This window comes from Leptonychotes weddellii, chromosome 3, assembly GCF_054177405.1.
Source record: "Leptonychotes weddellii isolate Sample4059 chromosome 3, ASM5417740v2, whole genome shotgun sequence".
Lineage (NCBI taxonomy): Eukaryota > Metazoa > Chordata > Mammalia > Carnivora > Phocidae > Leptonychotes > Leptonychotes weddellii.
Window position 1 is genome coordinate 55798452 of NC_138371.1, and position 22517 is coordinate 55820968.

At 35.1% G+C, this 22517-nt stretch overlaps 1 protein-coding gene across 5 annotated transcripts in view; it reads left to right on the forward strand.

Moving 5' to 3' along the window:
* The window catches only part of TLK1 (tousled like kinase 1), a 149118-nt gene that overhangs the window by 106206 nt on the left and 20395 nt on the right, over positions 1 to 22517 (forward strand). For all 5 annotated transcript variants that reach the window (XM_081814201.1, XM_081814198.1, XM_081814197.1 and 2 more), the window contains one exon: positions 11086 to 11152. In XM_081814201.1, coding sequence (XP_081670327.1) covers positions 11086 to 11152 — 67 coding nt within the window. The remainder of the gene's footprint in view (positions 1 to 11085; positions 11153 to 22517) is intronic.

Here is a 22517-nt window from a genome sequence, read left to right on the forward strand (position 1 = left end):
GGAAGTTTTAGACCCACTGTGTTTTCTCATTAAAGCTTTAATTTTAACTCAGGATTATATTTTACATACCATAAAGTTATTTAGTGGATTACTTCTTTTGTAAATAATATAATAGACTTTTTAATTAATAAAATTTATTTTTAGAGCCGTTTTAGTGTATAGCAAAATTGAGCAGAAAGTACAGAGAGTTCACATACACTCCCTGTCCCCACACACAACCTCCACCACTATCAATATCCTGCACCAGAGTGGTATATTTGTTACACTTGATGAATGTGCATTGGCACATCATTATCACCCAGAGTTTATAGTGCACATTAAAATTCACCTTTGGTGTTGTATACATTTTATGGATTTTGACATGTTTAATTGATTTTTTAAAAAATCATGTCTGAAAAATCTTTCATTGGAGCATTTAATCTATTTTCATTTCATGTATTTATTTATTGGGGCTTAAATCTGGTCTTTATGTTGTTGATTTATCCTGCCTCATCTCTGTCCCTTTTTCTTATTAGGTTGCTCAGTTTTTGTGTATTTGATTCTCTCTCTCTCTGTCAGACACACCTCTCTCTGTAAAGACATCTTTGTCTAGTATAGTCTGTGTTGATCTAAATGTTACTTATATATTTACCATTTTTTTGCTGTTCATTTATTCTTACAGCTTTGATTTTTTTACATAGTAAGATCTTTCTGCCCAAGAAAACCCTTTAGAAAATTTTTCTTTTTAGTGTCAGTCTATTGGTAGTGACACCTTTCAATTTTTTCTTGGTATGAAACTAACTTTATTTTGCCTTCATTCTCAAAATGGTTTTTACTGGTTTTAGAGTTTTCGGTTGGTGATTATTTGAAGGTATCTTACTGTCTTTAGACTTAAAATTATTACTAGACAAGTCGCCTGACCATAGAAGAACCATCTTGAATGGAGCAGAAGCAATATTTGAAGATTAAGTAACTGAGGATATTTTAAGCAGATGAATAAGATCAATATGTAGACTCACAGAGGCGAGAGAATTCCAAGTAGGATGAATAAAAAGAAATACCTAGACACATCATAATGAAATTTCAGAAAAATCAAGGCAAAGAGAAATTTTTAAAAGTAGCCAAAGGAAAAGAAAAAGATAAATTGGGAATATAAGTTAAGAAAAAAATATTCCAGGTAAATGCCAACCAAAGAAAGCTGTATTATATGAGACACAGTAAAATTTAAGGCAAAAAAATTACAAGAAATAAAGTGGTTATTTCATAACTATAAATGGCTCAAATCGCCAGGAACATATAGTAATTCTAAATTTGTGTGCATATAATAATATGGCCTCAAGATAAGTGAAAAATTGACAGTACTTTAAGGAGATATAAACAGATCCACAAGTCATAATAGATTTCAACACACACATTTCTTAGTAATTGAACATACAGATAAAAATAAAACAATAAAAAAACAGGACACACAATATGGGTATAGAAGATTTCAGTGGGATGGACAAACTTGACGCAGAATACCCCTAACATCTATAGAATATGTGTTCTTTTTTAAGCATGGGCTTTTATAAAAATTTATCATGTTAGGTCATAAAGCAAGTCTCCACAAATTTCAAAAGATTAAAAGAGTTTGTATAGGACTGGCAGTGTTTCTTAAATATTTGGTTGAACTCATGGGTGAAACTTACAGGATTAGAATCATAGAATATGTTCTCTGACCACAGTGGAATTAGACTAGAAATCACTAAAAATAAAGTAGTAAAAAAATCTCAGTGGAAATGAGAAAAATATTTTTAGATGAGTAATAATGAAAGTGCCATGTAGCAAAATTTGTGAGATAAATCTGACCAGTATCCGGGGGAAATGTATAACCTTATGTACATATATATGAAAAGAAGAAAAACTAAAACTTTATAAACTATTTCAGTATGTTAGAAGATGAGCAGTAGAATTAACCAAAAAAGGAAGAGGAAAAAGCAGAAATTAATGATACAGGAAATAAACATATACAATACAGAGAATCAGCCAATCCAAAAAATGTGTTTTATTCCAAAACAAAACAAAACTAATAAAATTGAAAAAGAGAGAAGACAACCATTATTAGGAATGAAAAGTATATTACCACAAAGTCTATAGATAAAGGAAAACAAAAGAACATAAATGGCTTAAACTTGAAAAATTTTTGTGAAATGGATAGATTTCTAAAAAAATCTAACTTAACAGTTGACACTAGAAGAAACAGAAGTCTAAGTAGTTCTGTAACTATTAAAGAAATTGAATCTGTAATTAAAAAATTAAAAATCCAGGGGCCCGTGGATGGTGCAGTTGGTTGAGCATCTGACTCTTGGTTTCTTGATCTCAGGGTTGTGGGATCTAGCCCCACGGTAGGCTCCAAGCTCAGCGAGGAGTCTGCTAAAGTTTCTCTCTCCCTCTTGCTCTTGCTCTCTCTCTCAAATAAATAAATAAATCTTTTTTTTTTTTAAAGATTTTATTTATTTATTTGAGAGAGAGAGAACACATGAGAGGGGGGAGGGTCAGAGGGAGAAGCAGGCTCCCCGCTGAGCAGGGAGCCCGATGCGGGACTCGATCCTGGGACTCCAGGATCATGACCTGAGCCGAAGGCAGTCACTTAACCAACGGAGCCACCCAGGCGCCCCAAATAAATAAATCTTTAAAAAAATTAAAAATCTAGGTATAGATGACCTCATTTATGAAATATACATTTAAAGAAGAAATAGTGCCAATCTTTTTAAAAACTTTTTTTTTTAAAGAATAGCTAAGTCAGAAATACTTCAGCTTATTTTATGAGACTAGCATAATCTAAGTGTCAGAATTTAACCAAGATGATACAAAGAAGGAAAGTTACAGATTAATGTCATTTTATAAACGCAAATATAAAAATCTTAAATAAAATATTAGCAACCAAACATATATATAAAAATGATAATTTATCAAGACCAAGTTCGGTTTATTTTAGATATGCAGGGTTGGTTTAACATTAAAAAAAATCTGTAATTTTCCATGTAAGGAGAAAGATCACATGATAATATTAATAGATGCCCAAACAAAAAACATGAGGCAAAATTCAGCATAGATTTTTTTTTTTTTTTAAGATTTATTGATTTATTTTGGAGATGGGGTGGGTGGGGGCGGGGGAGAGAGAATTTCAAGCAGCCTCCCTGCTGAGTGCGGAGCCTGATGCGGGGCTCAGTCCCACGGCCCTGAGATCATGACCTGAGCCAAAACCAGGAGTCAGACACTTAGCCAAGCCACCCAGGCGCTTCCGGCATTGATCCTTGATTAAAACTCTTAGCATTAGTAGAACTTCCTTAATCTATACTGTACATTGATTTTTCTTTTTGCATTCATATCTACATGCTGTGCACTTGAGTCACCATGATGCCCTGTATGCCCTGGTTCTTCCTGGTTCTTCCTGGCTTCCCTCTGCTGCTTCTCTTTAATCAGGCTCAGATGTTATCTCTTCTGTGTCTTTTCCTAGTTTACTTCAGATAAATTTTTTTCTTTGCTCTGTACTCATAGCTGTATTATCTAGGATAATCACCTTACGTTAAGGTCAGCTAGTTAGCAACCTTAATCCCACTTAATCTTTTGCTGTGTAAGGTAACATATTCATAAATTCCAAAGATTAGGATGTGGTATCTTTGGAAGCTGATATTCTGCCTACCCGTCTCCCCTCTGAGCCAAGATTCACATCCTTCCCACATGTAGAATACATTCATCCTATCCCAACATCCTCAAAAGAATCAACTCAACATCCCAATTACAATTACATCCCAACCCAATTACAGCATCAACTCAACATCCAAAATCTCATCAAAATTTCATCAGCTCAAACTTTCTGCATCTCATCTAAATTAGGTATGGGTGAGAACCTGTATAATTCACCCCAAAATACAATTACTCTTAGTCTGTGAACCTCAAGAAACAGCTTCTCTCTTCTCAAAGTATGGTGGTGGGGACAGGCATAGGAAAACAACTAAAGACATTTTGTTGAAGCAGGAAAAAAAAAAAAAAACAACGAAAGGAGTCACTGATCCCAAGTAGTTTCAAAATCCATCCAGGCAAACTCCCATTTGGTTTCAAGGTCTGGTAATAATTTTCTATGGCTGTGACTCCGCCTTCTAGACTCAAAGTTCTTTCCTCTGAGTCTTTTTCACAAAGGTTTCTTTTTCATTAAGGTTAGCATGTATATGTAGCTGAGTAGCTTTGTCGGCCTGTTTCTTGTTTGTGGAATTTTGGGGGTCTGACAGCCTTTCATTTTGTACTCTCTCTGCCATTTTAAATCCCAATCTGGCAGTGTTTCTGTTTAACATTGTCAGAAGATCTCATGGATCTCCCCCCTCTCACAGAGGCATTCACTCCATTAGATAAGAGGGTCCTCCATGTTCTTTTCTAGGTAATCCCATTGCTGTTTCTGACTTCTGCTGAGAAGGCTGAGGGAGGCTATGAGTTGCACACTTAATCTTTTAAAGACCATTTCGCACCTCTCTGGGGTATTAGCAAAAATGTTGTCCAGCGGGCACCTGGGTGGCTCAGTTGGTTAAGTGACTGCCTTTGGCTCAGGTCATGATCCTGGAGTCCCGGGATCGAGTCCCGCATCGGACTCCCTGTTCGGTAGGGAGTCTGCTTCTCCCTCTGACCTTCCCCCCTCTCATGTGCTCTCTCTCTCTCACTCAAATAAATGAATAAATAAAATCTTTAAAAAAAAAAATGTTGTCCAGCAATGCCCTCCTTTTTTAAAAAAAATAGAGCAGGGCGCCTGGGTGGCTCAGTCGTTAAGCGTCTGCCTTCAGCTCAGGTCATGATCCCAGGGTCCTGGGATCGAGTCCCACATTGGGGTCCCCCTGCTCAGCGGGAAGCCTGCTTCTCCCTCTCCCACTCCCCCTGCTTGTGTTCCTGTTCTCGCTGTCTCTCTGTCATATAAATAAATAAAATCTTTAAAAAAAAAAAAAAAGAGCAGCTTTTTGTGAATCTCAATCTTACTGTCCTTTACACTCTGGATAGAATGAGACCTATGTTTTCTTTTTTTTTTTTGAGTATATACCTAGGAGTAGAATTGCAAAGTTATATGGCAATTCTGTGTTCAAATTCTTGCAGAACTGCTAAACTATTTTTCGTAGTTGCAATATTTTACATCTCCGCCAGCAATAGACAGGAGTTCCTATTTCTTCACATCTTTGGCAACACTTTTTGTCTTCTGTTTTTTTTATTATAATCATCCTAGTAGCTGTAAAGTGTCATCTCATTGTGGTTTTGATTTACACTTCTGAATGGCTCATAATGTTGAATGTCTTTTAATGTGCTTGTTGGTCTTTGTATAGATAATTGAAGTCTTTTGCTCAGTTTTTAATTGAGCTGCTTGTCTTTTTGTTGTTGAGTTACAAGAGTCCTTTATATAGTCTAGATACTAAACCCTTGTCAGATATATGATATGTAGATATTTGCTCCCATTCTATAAATTGTGTTACTTTCTTGATAATGTCCTTTGATTTGATTTGAATTTTACGTTATTGTTTTGTTTTTTGTTCATACTTTTGGTGTCAAATCTAAGAATCCTTTACCAAATCCATGGTTAAGGACATTTACGCCTGTGCTGTGTTCTAAGTTTTCTAGTTTTAGTTCTTATATTTAGATTATTGATCCCTTTGTTAATTTTTTATATAGAGTGAGGTAGGGGTCCAACTTCATTCTTTTGCATGTGGTTATCCATTTGTCCCAGCACTGTTTGTTGAAGAGACTATTCTTTTCCCCATTGAATGGTCTTGGCACCTTGTCAGAAATCACCTGGCCATGGATATCTGTACTCCTTTCTGTTCCTTTGGCCTATATGTCTATCTTTAAGATTTTTTTTTTTTAATTTATTTATTTGACAGAGAGATAGCACAAGTAGGCAGAGTGGCAGGCAGAGGGAAAGGGAGAGAAGCAGGCTCTCTGCTAAGCAGGGAGCCCGATGCGGGGCTCGATCCCAGGAGCCTGGGATCCTGACCCGAGTCGAAGGCAGCTGCTTAACCGACTGAGCCACCCAGGCGCCCCCTTATATGTCTATCTTTATGGTAGTAACTGTTTTAATGACCATAACTTTGTAGTAAGTTTTGAAATAAGTGAGAGTCCTATAACTTTGTTTTTTCTTTTTCGATACTGTTTTGTAATTTTTTTCCCCATTTTGGCAAAATGGACCATTTGTATTTTGATCAGGATTATATTGACTATATGGATGACTTTGGAGAGGATTGCCCTCTTAACAACATTAAGTCTACTAATCCAGTCTACAGCAAATATCTACATATCAATAGAACATAGAAGTCTTTTCATTTAATTAGTTTTGATTAACTTCCTTAGCACTGTTTTGTAGTTTTTAGTGTACAAGTCATTTCCTGGGTTAAATTTATTTCTAGGTATTTTATTCTTTTGGATTCTATTATAAATGGAATTGTATTCTTAATATCCTTTTTAGATTGTTCATTGCTGGTGTATAGAAACACAACTGATTTTTGTGGGTTGATTTTGTACCCTGCACTTTGCTGATTTATTAGCTCTGGTGGTGGTTTTTTCTTCATTCTTTGAGATTTTTACATCTAGGCTTATGTCATCTGCAAATAGAGATAGTTTTACTTCTTTTCTCATTCTGATGCATGATGTTATGTTTCTTTTTCTTAACCCCTCTGGTAGGACTTCCAGCACAATATTGAACAGTAGTGGTGAAAGCATCATTGTCTTATTTCTCATCTTAAGGGGAAAGGTTTCATTCTTTCACCTTTGAGTATGATGTCATTTGTGGGTTTTTAATAAATGCCCTCTATCATGTTGAGGAACTTCTATTCCTAGTTTTTTGAGGGCTTTTCAAAGGCAGACTAGTCTCCTGTCCCACCGTCCCTCATGTAAAAAATCTAATCCTCAATGCATAGCTCATAGCTTCATGTTCAGTAAAGGTCTGCTAAATTGTACAAATAAATGGGCTTGCCATTTTTTTTCTTAAGTGCCTGTAATAGTCTTATTTACCATAGATTACATTCCTTAGCTTTGCAACTTCAGGTTAATTTCCTTCTTAAACAGAATGTCTTATTTAAAGAATTGATTATCAGATTTGTTCAAAATGAGTATTCCCTGTTTTGTTATTTGTACTAGTTCTGTTACAGTCATCTCACAGTTCTGTCAAACTACTGTAGAACAGTTCTTTGGATTAAAAATAAAATTCTCATCCATTCAGACTCATTATGGAAGATTATCATGAGTTAATAATAAGTCTTATGTTTGAGGTTTAAATTTCTTGGCTTTTAAAATAAAGTTTTATAGGGATGCCTGGGTGGCTCAGTCGGTTAAGCTACTGCCTTCAGCTCAGGTCAGGATCCCAGGATTCCAGGGTCCTGGGATCGAGCCCCACATTGGACTCCCTGCTCAGCTGGGAGCCTGCTTCTCCCTCTCCTCTCCTTCTGCTCCTCCACCTGCTTGTACTCTCTGACTCTCTATTTCTCTCTATCAAATAAATAAAATCTTTAAAGTTTTATATAAACCTACTTTAGGAGCTTTAGTATACCCTTAAATAAGCACACATATGTATATTTGAACACAATAAAATATTAATCATTCAGGCTATAATATCAGGTATGATTCATATAGGGAGGAATTAGACTTGACCTTCACATTATCTGTGAATAAAAGATTTGCTAAGTAACCTAACCAACTGAGACTTGCTTAAGAGTGTGAATTTTTTTAGGGTCTTAAAAACACATCATAAAAGTAATTATGTAGCAATTGAATGCCATTAAAATTAACATAATCCTACCTTAGCTCTTTTCATTCTTTTTTTTTAAGATTTTGTTTATTTATTTGTCAGAGAGAGAGCGCGCGAATGCACAAGCATGGGGAGCGCCAGGCAGAAGGAGAGCAGGCTCCCTGCTGAGAAAGGAGCCCGATGGTAGGACTCGATCCCAGGACCCTGGGATCATGACCTGAGCTGAAGGCAAACGCTTAACTGACTTGAGCCATCCAGGCGTCCCTCTTTTCATTTTTTTTTTTTTTAAAGATTTTATTTATTTATTTGACAGAAACACAGCGAGAGAGGGAACACAAGCCGGGGGAGTGGGAGAGGGAGAAGCAGGCTTCCCACGGAGCAGGGAGCCCGATGCGGGGCTCGATCCCAGGATCCTGGGATCGTGACCTGAGCCAAAGGCAGACGCTTAACGACTGAGCCACCCAGGCGCCCCCCTCTTTTCATTTTTTAAGAGGATTGTCCTAGGTTAATTTGATCTAAATTTATTTTTTTTTTCATTTTCAGATATTTTACATTTTATGTAAAAACACTTTTCATTAATGGAAATAGACAACAGAGATATCTTTAAAATCTCTAATATATGTCAGATACTTCCTGATAGGGAAATGCAGAGAAATGTAAGAAATGTCTCTTTTGCTGTTTTGAGGTTTGCATTCAATTGGTGAGACAAGAACGTGGGATAGGAATTCTTAAACGGAGAGCTGTGAACCCCCAAATTTATGTATATGTGAAATTTTCCGGAGAGAGTGTTTATTATAAATTCCTTTAGATTACTTTTAAATACCCACGATCATAAAATAGTAATAATCACTGCCCTAGAAATTGAGTGTCATAGTATTTAGTACTTCCTGCAGAATTTGCTTATTAATGCTTCAAAACCAAGCAGAGAGAAAGTGATCAATATTTATTTTTTACTATTTATTTAAAGCTTAATAGTAGTTATAGTGGTAGTAATCAAAATGCAGGAAGTATAGTTCTGCTGCTGCTGAAAGTTACCATTAGTTTTTAGTGAGAATTGTATGTGTTTAATATCAGGAGTAGTAGATCTATGAAATAATTCTCTGTGGTTAAAGTTTTGCCTTTTGGGGGGGTTTAAAGTTTTTTTAAATCAATAAAGAAGTATCACTCTACTAAGAAAATTTGGGGAGGGAGTATCTATGCATTTGCTTTAGCTATAGGGATGTGGATGATTTGAACCATAACATAAAACGTATTAACAACTGGAACTAAGTGCTATTAAATAGCAAATATGCATTACATTATGCTATAAGATTAACCAAACAATATTCAACAAACTAAATCATCATGGAATAGATATTAATTCATTTTTAATTGACAGGAATAGTTGCTATTGAAAACTGCACCAACTAAACACAGCAAAATATGCTTACCTCCAAATTGCAGAAATTCCCAGCCATCTGCATATGTAAGGGCTTTGCAAGTTTGCATGAGAGCCAGACTTCTTAGTAGAATGCAATTTCAAAAATTTTAGGAAACTCAAATTGCACCAAATTTTCATTGGTGGTATATATGCCTATCCAGAAGCTATTGCCAAAAATTCCTATAGCTTTTGTTTATTGAATTAGTTGAGATTTTATCCGTTTTAGTTTCCAGACCTTTTAAGATCACCTTTCCCTTTTCCTTTCACTCCATCTGCAGTCACACTGTAACACTTCTCTAAGTTTACTTGAAGCATCTGCTGCAACTATCCACTGTTGCTATATTTAGTATAATAAAATCCAGCAGTTGTATTAAGACTGGGTAGACAGGGGGGTGCCTGGGTGGCTCAGTTGGTTAAGCAACTGCCTTTGGCTCAGGTCATGATCCTGGAGTCCCGGGATCGAGTCCCACATCGGGCTCCCTGCTCAGTGGGGAGTCTGCTTCTCCCTCTGACCCTCCGCCCTCTCATACTCTCTCTATCTCATTGTCTCTCTCAAATAAATAAATAAAATCCTTAAAAAAAAAAAAAAAAAGACTGGGTAGACAGGTTTAATTTTAAATGTTTCACTCTTAAGATGTTTCTAGTGGAATACTAACTGAATTTATTGGAGGTTTTTGTTTGTTTCCTTTTAATACCCTTTCTTTAGAATTAGTAAATTTAACTAATATCTAGCTAAAGGAGAATAACATTTATACTAAATGTTGCTGAGGGACCTGAATAAACATAAATATATCTTACCTGGTTAGGAGCTTTTCCAAATACCCCCAGAACACATGAGTAAACAAACAGGCTTGATAAAAGCAGTTCTTTCAGTATTGGGGTATGAAATGGAAGTTGTTTTATTGGAGAGTGGTTTTCTTCTTTTATCAGAAAACAATAATTTTTTCTCAGGAAATGTTATTAAAGTGTTTATGTCTTATTATGGTTCAACATATATTAAGCTAGTTATATTTCAAAGTTATATATGAATATTTGAGAATAATAAAATAACCGTAAAGTACTTTCAAGATTGAAAGTCTTACGTCTATTTATATTTATTAAGAATTTGGTGTGTTGACGATAGTTTTAGCATTCCTTTTCCTCACTAACACATGGAAGAAGAAAAAAAACTTCCTAGTATTTTTCCTTTTTTTTAAACCAGTACCCAACTGGATGGACTCTCTTTGCAGTACTTTTCCAGTACTCTTAGAGTAAAATGAAATTCATTCCTTGGTCTGGAAGTCCATACATAAGCTGGCCCCTGCTTGCCTCTCCTACTACTCACAGCCTCTCTGGCTGTTTTGATGCTGACATTTTTTTCTCTTCTTACAGTATGCCAGCCTGAGTCCTTTGTAGCATCCTTGCACTTGCTGTAGCTTGTGTCTAGAACATAACTCGCCCAGCTTCTCTTGTAGTTGTCTTTTTGATGTTTAGATCAAAACCACCTCCCTAACACTCGGTACAAATTACTGTAATACAATCTCATTATCATGCCACCCATTTTTGTTTTCTTCATAACACTTACTGTTATTTGGGATTATTTTACTTCTTTATTAAATTGTTTCTTTTCTGCCTCAGTGGGGATTATAGAGTATAAGTTCGAACTAAAATGAAAGGAGAAAATGTCTTTTTCATTGTACCCTGAGTATTGAAATTCTGGAACATCACTTAATACATAGCACTCATTAAATAGTTGCTGAATTTATGAATTAGTTGTTCCATCTGTAAGTATTAGGTATATTCTGAAGAACATTGTAAAGGACTTTTGGCTTATTTTGGGATAAATGTTGTCAGCATTGTAGTATTTCCACTTATTTATCTTCTTTTGCTGGTTGTTAATAAGAAATAATAACTATTAATCTTAATATCTAGAATTACATCTCATTTTTGACAGGTTGACTTTGGCAGAATATCATGAACAGGAAGAAATTTTCAAACTTAGACTAGGACATCTCAAAAAGGTATGTGAAGCATATGCTCAATTTTTAGTTTGTTACCAGAGGTTGTGGAGAGATTGTATTATAAGTCTCTTATTGGAGAGGTCATCTTAAGAGAGAAAGTACCCAGAGTTTAGACAAAAGAAGACGGGTATTTTTAAGTTGAATATATTAAAATAACATTCCTTTACCTTGTGGCAGCGTACAAACATTGAGATGCTGATAATACCATGTCCCTATAGTGGAGAAGTGACTCCTGGCCAGATATTCAGGGTCTTGGGATTACTCTGTTTAAATATTGTTTTTGTAAAAATGCTTCATTTTTAAGATGAAATGTAAATTTCCATATTGTTTGTATCCATTTATAATAAACTGAAATAAGGATAAATTAATAACAAACTTGTTTCTTTGGCTTAACTTTTAAGCTATCAAATGCTTGATTAAATGTTTCAATTAATATATGTACATGGGCAAATTTAGAAGAGCCTAATCATCAGTAATAGTATGAAGTGATATAGTTTATCAAAATGTTGCTATGTGTTGTTATAGTCAATTTTTATAATGTATAGCTTTGTACTGATTTGTAAACTATGAAATTGTAATCAGTTCATTGTTTTTACAGTTCATATTTTTAGTTCAAACCATTTCAAATTAATGATAGAGTAGATTTTCCCACTCAAAATGAAGTTCCTGACAGATGTAAAATTCTTTTTCTTTGGCCCAATTTTTTATTCTGCTTTTTGTCACATTACATATTTTTTTAATAGGCTGAATAATCGCTAAAATTGGGATAGTGAACTAATCAAAGATAGATAGCTTCAGTGAAGTTGTCTTCCTGGGGTGGGGTGAGGTAGGACAGAGAAAAGCCCATTCTGGTAGCAGCTGCTATCATACTGTGTACTGTTTCGTTTTTTGGAATAGTATCAAGGTGCTTCAGACCCCTGCCATTCAGTTACAGGGATAAATATAAATATATATATATATGTAATTTGCATTTGTGTTTTTTAACTGTGTCATATCTGTCTATGCCCCTGCTCAGAAAAGTTTCAACCCCAAACTACTTTTAACACTAAATTCTAACATGATTTACTCTGTTCTTTTTTTAAAGTGTATTTTGTTTTGTTACAGTTTTTCCTGTTCTTTGAGATACAGTAGACAACTTCCGTCTATCCTCTGTAACAGATGGAGTTGTAATGGGACTCTTGAAGGATTTTGTAGTACAGAATTAGTACTGGTATTTGTGTGTCCACCTAAGCTATTTTGATAATGGACTCCTCTAGACCTATGTTTGATGTCCTCTGTAAAGATTTATGAATTATTTTCTAACCAGCCTTTCATGATAATGGGACACTTTAACTGAGGGTTATTATTTTCACATATAATAGTTAATTTTAAATTACTCTCTTTAGTGATGAGATTTTACATGTGTGTATCGTATTTTATGAAAGCCTGTTATATAAAATCTGAAATTATAAAGCAGTTAAATTAGGAATTGGTGATTTGTATTACAAAAAATACTTCACTTTTTGAAAAGCTTCAGAGAAGGGTTTGCTTTTGGTTTTAGTTGGTTGTGCTTGGTTGATTTTAAAGCTTTCCTGGTACTTTGAAAATACTCGGTTTCTCTGAAACACTTCTTTGTAAGTGTTCTAAAGTGAGGTATACTTAAATGTCTAGGTACTATATAAACAGTTGTAAGCTGTTGTAGAACACTACGCTTTGACTTCTAACCTCCATATTAGCCTCTTTCCCTGTGTTTGACTTCTCCATTTTTTTGTATTTACTCATTCTTTCTAATAACTGTCCCCGCCATAATCTTTTTCCTGTTTTTTTTCAGCTTTTATCAAGATTTACTGAGCAGCTCTAGATTTCTAACTTTATCTTCTTAACGAGTTTACAATATTACTTTTCTTTGACCAACATCATGGAATATTTTGGGAGAGTGGATAAACTACTAACGCTGAAATATGCTCTCATGTCTTGAATTCTCACATTTTCCCCTAAGAGGCTATTTTGGGTGAGAAGAATGAATGCATCATAAAGAAAGTTGTTGGTAGTACCACCAGAGAACAAAATTGAGTTAAGTGGTGTCATCTTAGAGCACAAACAAATAGCAGTTGCCTGCTTACCACTGGATATTAATTTTTGAGTGGCAAAATTAAGTCGCATGTTTTAAAAATACGTTATTTGGCATTCTAAAGCACACCTGGAAAATAGGCCATTAAAATAGGTTATTCTGTTTTCTAAAAAAGTAGATTGGACACTTTTAACAACATAGAGAACAAGCTTCAGTTAAGAGAAGAGATGTTACCACCTCTGTCTTATCAGCTCCCTATGCTCCTGGGTTTATTAAGCTGACATGAACTGTACCCAACTTGTAACTATATAGTTTCTCTCATTCGCTGGTTCTGATACATGAATATTTGAGGTCCTTGTACCTGCACAGGAGTTAACCTGTACTGTGTCAGCTTAGGGTTTAGATTTGGAGCCCAGAATACTCTTGCTCTCTCTCTGTCTTTAATAAAAACGCTTAAAGTTCAGTAGAATTATTAGGTTAAATTTGTGGGCACCAAAAGAGAAAACTTATTTCATTGAGGAAGCCCATGCTGTTTGGACATATGAGACTAGAAGGCCTATTTACTTTCTTGAAATGAATAATTTATGATGTGCTTTGTATTTTATAAAGATCATCATAATATTTGAATAGGTAAACTGAAGTATGAAAAAGTATATTTACCTTTGAATAAATCATAAAGTTCAGTTCACATTCTGCACTATTCTGCAGGGTTAGAAATATAATAAATCCAGAGCTATTAGTGTGATAGAGTAAGGAATGAAAGTTAAGCAAAAGCCTCCAAAAGTAAGTCCGTGGCTAACATAAATAGATGTTTCTGGGGCTTAAGGGCTTATTAGTTTTCTCTTCGGAGGTTAGGAAAATCACTGTGCAGCATCACTTTTTTTTTTAATATATCAAGAATTCTTTAATATTTTCAGTTACTCTGTTTATGAACTCATTGCTTACTCGTTCACTAAGTGATTGATTTATTTCCATAGTCTGCCTGACACAGGCATGATTCAAATTCCCATTTCAGGAGAATTACATAATACTACATTTTATGGACTTCGAAATTTTAACCATTCTGGAGTGAATATTAATGTTAACTTTTTGAATGCCAAGATCTCCCTATGTGTTGTCAAAATTAATAAAGCTAGGAGCCAGCAAAGCCAAGCATGAACCTTTTTCCACTCCCATTTCAGTGGCGGTACCTGTACACTTATTCCTACAGTTCTTCTGTTGTACAGAGATAGCAAGTTGATTCACTGTATTCAGAAGAATTAATTCACTTACAGCATTCTTTGCATCTGTCTTAGAATAGTGGTGGTGTTTGCTTTTTGTTTTTTCAGAAACGTGCTTCATTTTCATTGCAGATAAAGGAGAGCAGTTAAGTTTGTCTCTTTCCCTCCCGTATTATTTTCCTTGAGTATTTTTTTTTTTAAGATTTTATTTATTTATTTATTTGAGAGAGAGAGACTGAGAGAGAGAGCACATGAGAGGGGGGAGGGTCGGGAGGGTCAGAGGGAGAAGCAGACTCCCTGCCCAGCAGGGAGCCCGATGCAGGACTCCATCCAGGGACTCCAGGATCATGACCTGAGCCGAAGGCAGTCGCTTAACCAACTGAGCCACCCAGGCGCCCTTCCTTGAGTATTGTTAGTGACTATTATATCAGCTAGAATATTTCCTATTAGCTGGTATATTGTTTTCTCTCTAAATTTATTTTTAAAGGTCAACAGAAAAAAACATTTTTAATAAAAACTATACTCTCTAACATAATCTTGCCTTTCATGTAGCTTAAGGATTTAAAAGAATAGAACAGAGAAGAGCTATATAATAAAATATGTGGAGACTATACAAATTATTCCCAAAGCAGTTTTTAAAAAATAACCTTGGTAGTAATTATGTACAAACTGACCCAGTTACCCCTTACTAAAAGCTTGTAGTTGCAGCGAGAGTAAATTTCTGTCTTTAAAAAGTTAGTTCTTTGAGGCAAGGCTACTAACTACCCCATTTTATGTACTTGTGCCACATGTGGAATCTGTGGATTTAAGGAAACTAACAAATTCTATGCCTTTTAGCTCTTACGGATGATCTTTTTTTTTTTTTTTTTAAAGATTTCATTTATTTATTTGACACAGAGAGAGAAACAGCATGAGAGGGGATAGGGTCAGAGGGAGAAGCAGGCTCCCCGCTAAGCCGGGAGCCCGATGTGGGACTCGATCCCAGGACTCCGGGATCGTGACCTGAGCCGAAGGCAGTCGCTTGACCAACTGAGCCACCCAGGCGCCCACGGATGATCATATTTTGATATACCAGTCTTTGATACATTCTAGATGGGAATTTATCTTTTTGATGTGAGGAGTTCTGCTAGGTGGTTGTTTGTATAGTTCAGATCATTATTCTGCAATTGAAGGAAACTACATGGATATGCTTTTCTAGGATTATTACTAAATTAACACAAATAACTTTTTAAAATAAATCCCTGAAAAACCATCATCCTTGTAATAGATTCTCTCTGTAGCTAATATTTAAATGATATAAGTTACCCATCATAGTACCCCAAAATGATGAGGAAATAAGAATTTTGGAAGTTATTAGGACTAATAACTATGTCTTGCCACTGCGATTACTCAAGTGTGTGATGTGAACAGCATGCAGATGTGTGTTGCCCTTTATTTAGTCTTCAAGTTTTGTCATCTTCTAGACTTAAAATATTTGATTAGCAGTATGGAATATTAAATAGTATTAGTAGGGATTGGCCTTAATGTATGTGTTTTGGGTTGTGTGTGTGCATGAGAGGGAGGGAGGGAGACAGAGAGAGAGAGAGAGAGAGAGATTTATAAGTCCTGAATATAAGTGCTGGAAGTTTTTTTGGAAAAACATAACCAATTTGTAACTGAAACAGGATTAGTCAAGAATCATCAGCACCAACACAAATGTATCTTTGCAGACCAAAGGAATCAGCTAAACAATTTGCAGTCATCTCAGTCTCTACTAAAACAAAAATCACATCCAACATGCCACCTGACACCATTTCTTTCTCTCTCTCTCCTTTGCTCCTTGCGATGTGGCATTCATCTCTCCTTGTGCCTCCGTTCTGAAGAGATAACAGTATAGCAACAACTCTGCCACTGAAATCCTGTTCTCTGACCGATATTGGCACCTGCAAAGAGAAACAACCAGTAACAGGCAGCAGCAGCATCAGTATTAATCTTCCATGATGAAATCTTTACAGGTCAAGAACAAGCACACAGCTCTTTTCTCACTCCTTCACAGTGGACCATGCAACTAGTTGAAATGGAAGACAATGGATTGTCTACAAGCCTTTTGAACAGTGGAGAATACAGGGCATTGGTTTTAGGTGAATTGACCCCCAAGTAACTCTTGAAGTTTGATATCTCCTTTGGTCTTTCTTTCTAGAATACCACTGTCATCTGATATATCAGATCCTTAGTATAACCACAAAGAATAAGTTTGCATATGTGACATTTATTGTCACTTGTTTGAATAAAAATATGAAAATAATGAACAGTATAATTCTAGAGGACTTAATCTCTAAATCTGTGTGTTCACCTTTATATTCATGGCCATGACTAGAAGAAATCTCTTGGGAATTCTTCTCTCAATTAAAGCCAACCACATTGTACATTATATTTCTCTAGAACATAAGAAAAGATGCTACTTGTATAAGGCAGTAGTTTTCAGTAGAAGTCTGGTGAAAATACACTGTAGTAGAAAAGGTCATGATTAAGCCCACGAAGAATGTTACAAGGTTTGGGCAAGAAAAGTGCCAAGAATAGTGTTAGAATTCTAAACTTGACATTCTGTCCTTACTACTGTTTCCCTTTTAAAAATGAGTAGTAGTCTATAAAGATGACTTTGCTGAGAGAACATGGGACTGGCTGTAGATAGGAAAACTCCCAGTGTTCATATTTTACCTCCTACTCTTATTATGAATCCATAAACATTACTACTCTGTGTTTCCCCAGTTGCAGTCATACATCTTAACTTGGTGTAGTAGATTTTCAATTACCAAAATGAAAATTTAGAAGTAAAATGTGTTTTGCCCCTGTAATGTTTAATATTAATCCAGTTTTATAGAGAATGGAATTTTTTTTAATTTTGGAAAGAATTTTAGAAGTCGTGTTAGCCATTGGTTAGAGCAGAGTTCAATTCATGTTTGTAAATTCAGTCTAGAGATCACTATTTTACAAAAAAAGAAAACAATTGCTTATCCACTGGCCCTTCCCAATCAGAACTATAACTGCATGCCATTTCCAGTTGACCCTTGTACAATCAGGGGTTAGGAGCACCAACCCTCCTCCACCCCCATGTGCACAAAACTCTGCATATAACTTTTGTCTCCCCCAAAACTTAACTACTAATAGCCTACTGTTAACCAGAAGACTTAACCAATAACATAAGCAGTCAGTTAACACAAATTTTCTATATTATATGTATTATATACTGTATTTTTACAGTAAGCTAGAGGAAAATGTTACTAAGAAAATTATGAGGAAAATACATTTACAGTACTTTATTTGTTGAAAAAAATTTGCCTATTAGTGGACCCGTGCAGCTTAAACTCATGTTGTTCAAGGGTCACCTGTATATTCATGTGCGTCAAGAGAGTCTCGAATACTAGGCTCTTTCCGTCATTGTGTAGAAAGTTAAATGTCTTCATACTTAAATAAAAAATCTGTGAATCCAGCCAAATCCTGAGAAAGGTTCAGAGGAACCCAGGCAGTGCGGAGGACTGCGATACGCTGTAAGGCATGAGGCCTGGGTGTGCTACGGTGTGGTGTCAGCACCTTCCTTCGCGTTTAACATCAAGGAATTTCCAATACAGCAGCTATAATTTCTTTTTCAGGAAGTATACTAAATATTTAAATTTTGCCAGTCAGTTGAATTGTTACATGTATTTGCTGCTGGGAAGGGTTTTATTTTGTCTTGTTTAAATAGAATGGAGGAACTGACAGAATCAAAACCTGCCTATTTTAACAGTTATTCCCAGGGGTTTTAATGTAGATATTTATGCATTTGAATAATGCATAAATTCCACCTCCACATCCCACACCCTCCCCCTAAAAAAGGAAGGAATGAAGTGTAGAGAAAACATTAAGGTTCTAAAATAATTAAGCCAGTGCAATACATCTGAGGGAGATACAGTATGCTCCCATCAGTAATAACCAGCTCAGTGATTGGGGAGGGGAGTGGAGGGAGCATTTATGTAGTTAGGAATAAACCCCCCTCCGCCCGCCCCAGGAATTTCATAATTTTTGTCCCCTCTCCTCCTCCTACCCAGTTTTCAATCTTACGTAATCCTACCCAAGCAAAAACAGGGTTATGGGCAGTAGTTTCAAAACTGATCTCTGGAAGTTCAGACTTGCTTTATCTATGTGGTTTTTTTGGTTTGTTGGTTGGTTCATATTTCCAATGGTTCATATCTCTCATATCCATATTTAAAGTATTTGAAAGCATATAATAGAAATAATCTGGGGGCATACAACAGGGTTAAAGATGAAGTAAATTGTTAATGATTTTCTTCTTCCTAATTCTTTTTTTCTGCACTGCCCTTTCTTTCCATTAGCTTTTAATAGTGCCTTCGTTAATTTCACCTTTCATTTTCCTGGTGATAAACTTTTAGAATGACATTATAGTTTATGAAATTAAAAAATTTGAGGACCTGCGGATACCGGCTTTTGAGGGATTAATATTGTTCATATTACTAAAATGAATTTGGAGTTAAACTTTTTGAAACCTCATTCTGAACTAGTTTTCCTAGACCAAGTAATGTTATAGTGCTATTGAATAGGCTCTTCAAAGTGATATGCTTTTCTCTTCTTCTTCCATCTTCATAATATACAGAATTTCTTTTTTACCAACTCTCATTGGTTATAGGCAGGCTGAGAATGATATATCAAAATACTTTGTCTTATCTTGGCTTTATAGAAAAGCAGCTCTTCGAAATGGAGGGTTTTTTGTGGATATAACATGTAACATACTCAAGATTTGTTAAAGAAATTTAAACTAGTATGTTTAATTTTTTCAGGATATGTATCATTTTTACATGTGAAAATGCATTTTATAACTCTTTAAGCTTTTATAGCTTTAATGCCTACACACCCCACCTTTCTTTTAGTAATTGCTGTTTTAAAAATCGCCATTATGGGAAATGCACAAAAATTGACCTAGCGGTTTTTACCTGGCATTTTAGAGATTCTGTATTACTGTTACTGACTTTTGGCTTAGAAAGTCGAGCCAAGGGGATATTAAGTTGCCAGAAAAACTTTGCTTACAAACAGAAAGCATTTCTATGTCAAACTTCTGCTGAAGGACAAATTGTTTTGGTTAAGTTGCTGTGGAATTTGCCTTCCATATAAATTTTTTAAAGTTATAAGTTTTGGAAGGTGGTATGTTTTGCAGGTTTAACAGTGAGGCAGTATTGAGATCTGTTGTTGTATACTTATATGACTTGGGTTTTAAATGAGAATATTAAGAGCTTATTATAAAATACTGTTAGAATAGCTGTAGTATATACTGTTAAATTGTCCATTGCTGTATCTTTGTTTGAACAGAAAAGAACTGTGTCCTTTTACTGTGTGTGATCACCAAACCTACCTCTCTCTCTAAAAGTCTATTCTTAACTCGTGTTTCTTCTAGACCTCTGCTTTAACTGCTCAGCTGGTGGATGACTCGAGGACTGAAAGTTGATATTATTCTAGTTGGATTATCTCTTGTGTTTTAGTAATCTGGCCTAGTTTTGCCATGGGTTTGAGGGTTCCATTCTATAATGAACTCAGGTCAGTTGTGAGCCTGGGTCATACTTGCTTCTCCTGAGCCCTCTGAAAATGATTAATTCTGAGGACAGCCCAGAGATTAATGTTGATCTCAAGCCAAGGAGAGGATAGTCTACAGGATAGATCTTTGGAAATGACTGCACTAAATATAAATCAGTTGATGAAACTACTGTATTCTAGACTATTGTACCCTGGGGCCATACCAAAACTGGGCTTTGCCCCTTTATATAAAGAAAGGGTACTAGGCCATATCGTCCTAACATTTGCCTGAAAGTATGTGTATTAATCTGCTTGGGCTGCCATAACAAAATACCGTAGACTAGGTGTCTTTAACAGAAATTTTCTCACAGTCTGGAAGGTGGAAATCTAAGATCAGGGTCCATCCAGCAGGGTTCAGTTTCTTGTGAGGATCTGTTTCTTCCTGGTTTTAGATGGCTGCCTTCTCACATGTCCTATTCTCTGTGCTCCCCCAAAGAGGGGACAGGGTGGGCAGGATCTCTGTCTCTCTTCCTCCAGATAAAGCCACTAATCCCATCATGAGGGCCCCACCTTCATAACCTAATCTAATTCCCAAAGGCCCCATCTCCAAATACCATCACATTGAGGTTTAGGGCTTAAACATACGAATTTTGGGGGAACACAAACCTTCAGTCCATAAGAGTATGTATACTGCCCCCCCCAAGTGGGGTTTAAGAGTTGCAGAATTATCTTTCCCCCAGAAGTGTGTCACTTTGGTTTAAAGTCCAAGATGTGTGAAATAAATAATAAATTACAATATGTTAGATGTAAATATGTTTCACTATGTAAGAGTTATATCTATCGGTATATAAGACTTGGTTATTAAAAAAAGAGAGAGACTTGGTTATAGTTCCTTTACTTGACATTTCCTCTTACATACAGAGGATCCAATTTTTTCTTTTTTTTTTCCTAGTGCTTCTGACTTTTTTTTCCTGTAAACTTTATAATTCAAACCAAATGCAGTTTGCCTGTGCTTTTAGATTGTAAGATTTTATGGGCCGTATCTGCCATGTTTTATAGAGGACAAAAAAAGTTTGCTTAACTGACACAGACCTACATTTTACTTTCTTTAAATACTAAGTATTTATTTTGCAATATTGGTTATTGCCATTGTATAGACCTCTGAAGATTACCAAAAAATATTAAGCAAATGTAACTGTATCAACAATCTAGTTGAATCTCATAAAATATATTTATTGACTCAGTAAAATTTAATTTCTATAAATACTCTTTTGAAATATTATCCCCATACTACAATTTCAAATAAAAGTTAAAAGTTATTTCAGTAGGTATGCTAATAGACATTTCACGGTTTTATCGGATATTTAGAATTTCACCAGCCTCCCAAGTGTTCAGTAGCTTCCTACATGTGTAAGAATCACAAGTTTTAAGACCACAAATGTTAGTAATATGGAAAGAAGAGGTTACCACTTTCTGTGTTCTGTGGTGTAAATGAATTTGAATTTTTTTCATACTCATGGACATACCTGTATAGCCAGTTTCTTATTCTACTTTATGTGTCTTTATAAAATTAAGATAAACTAAGCTGTGATTTGAGTCTCATTCCAAAAGGTTTTTAATCTATTTCCTGTCCTTATAATGAATCTTCAGTTATTTAATCCCCTGGAGTATTTATTACCTTTACTTTTTTCATTAAAATAAATATTTGTGACTGAAGCTGTATAAAGAAATTTCAGTTCAATTAAGACAGTTTGTTTAGCTTATGTATTTAAAAAAAAAAAAACTCCCCAAAATTCTAGAAAGGTTTATCTTCATTTAAATTTACTGTGAAAGTTTCTGTTTATCATCTAATGCCTACTCCATATTAAATATCTCTGCAACAAGTAGTGGTTTTCATTTTAAAATAATAAAAATAACCTTAAGGGTCAAGTGGAATGCAAACAACACACTTAGATTTAGTTTTTTTTAATATGTGAACATTTGTTTTTCTTTATCATACTTAGAATATTCCTTTCGGTTTAAGCCTTAGATAAAGGTGTTATACCCTTTATACCTCTTATTATCTGCTTTGGAGTGAAATGATATTTATATCTTCAAAGTAAACTTCAGAATTATTTTTTAGATAAAGGATTTTTTAAATCAAAGATAAATCATTAAAATAAAAGGAGCTAATATACAGATATGTTTAAGTGTAATATAGATTTATAATGGTAGTAGATACACATTTAGGCCAAGGCAATTTGTATTTGTTTATTTACTCAACAAATATTCAGAAATATAATGGGCATTTCTAGAATTTTCCACCGAAATTTGATATATCCTATCTGTCCCTTATGTAGTATTCAAATTTATATTGACAAATCAAAGAGATGTATAAGATGGGTGGTTGTTTATTTGGGGTCTGATTCTAAAATGTTCTCAAAAATTGTATATTTTGAGACCTGAAAAATATTTATCAAAATTTTTATATAAAATGTTAAATTTCTTTAGATTTGCCTAGAGCTGCTCTGATAACTGAGGATCTACCACAGCTATCCATATAATTTTTGTTTTAGAG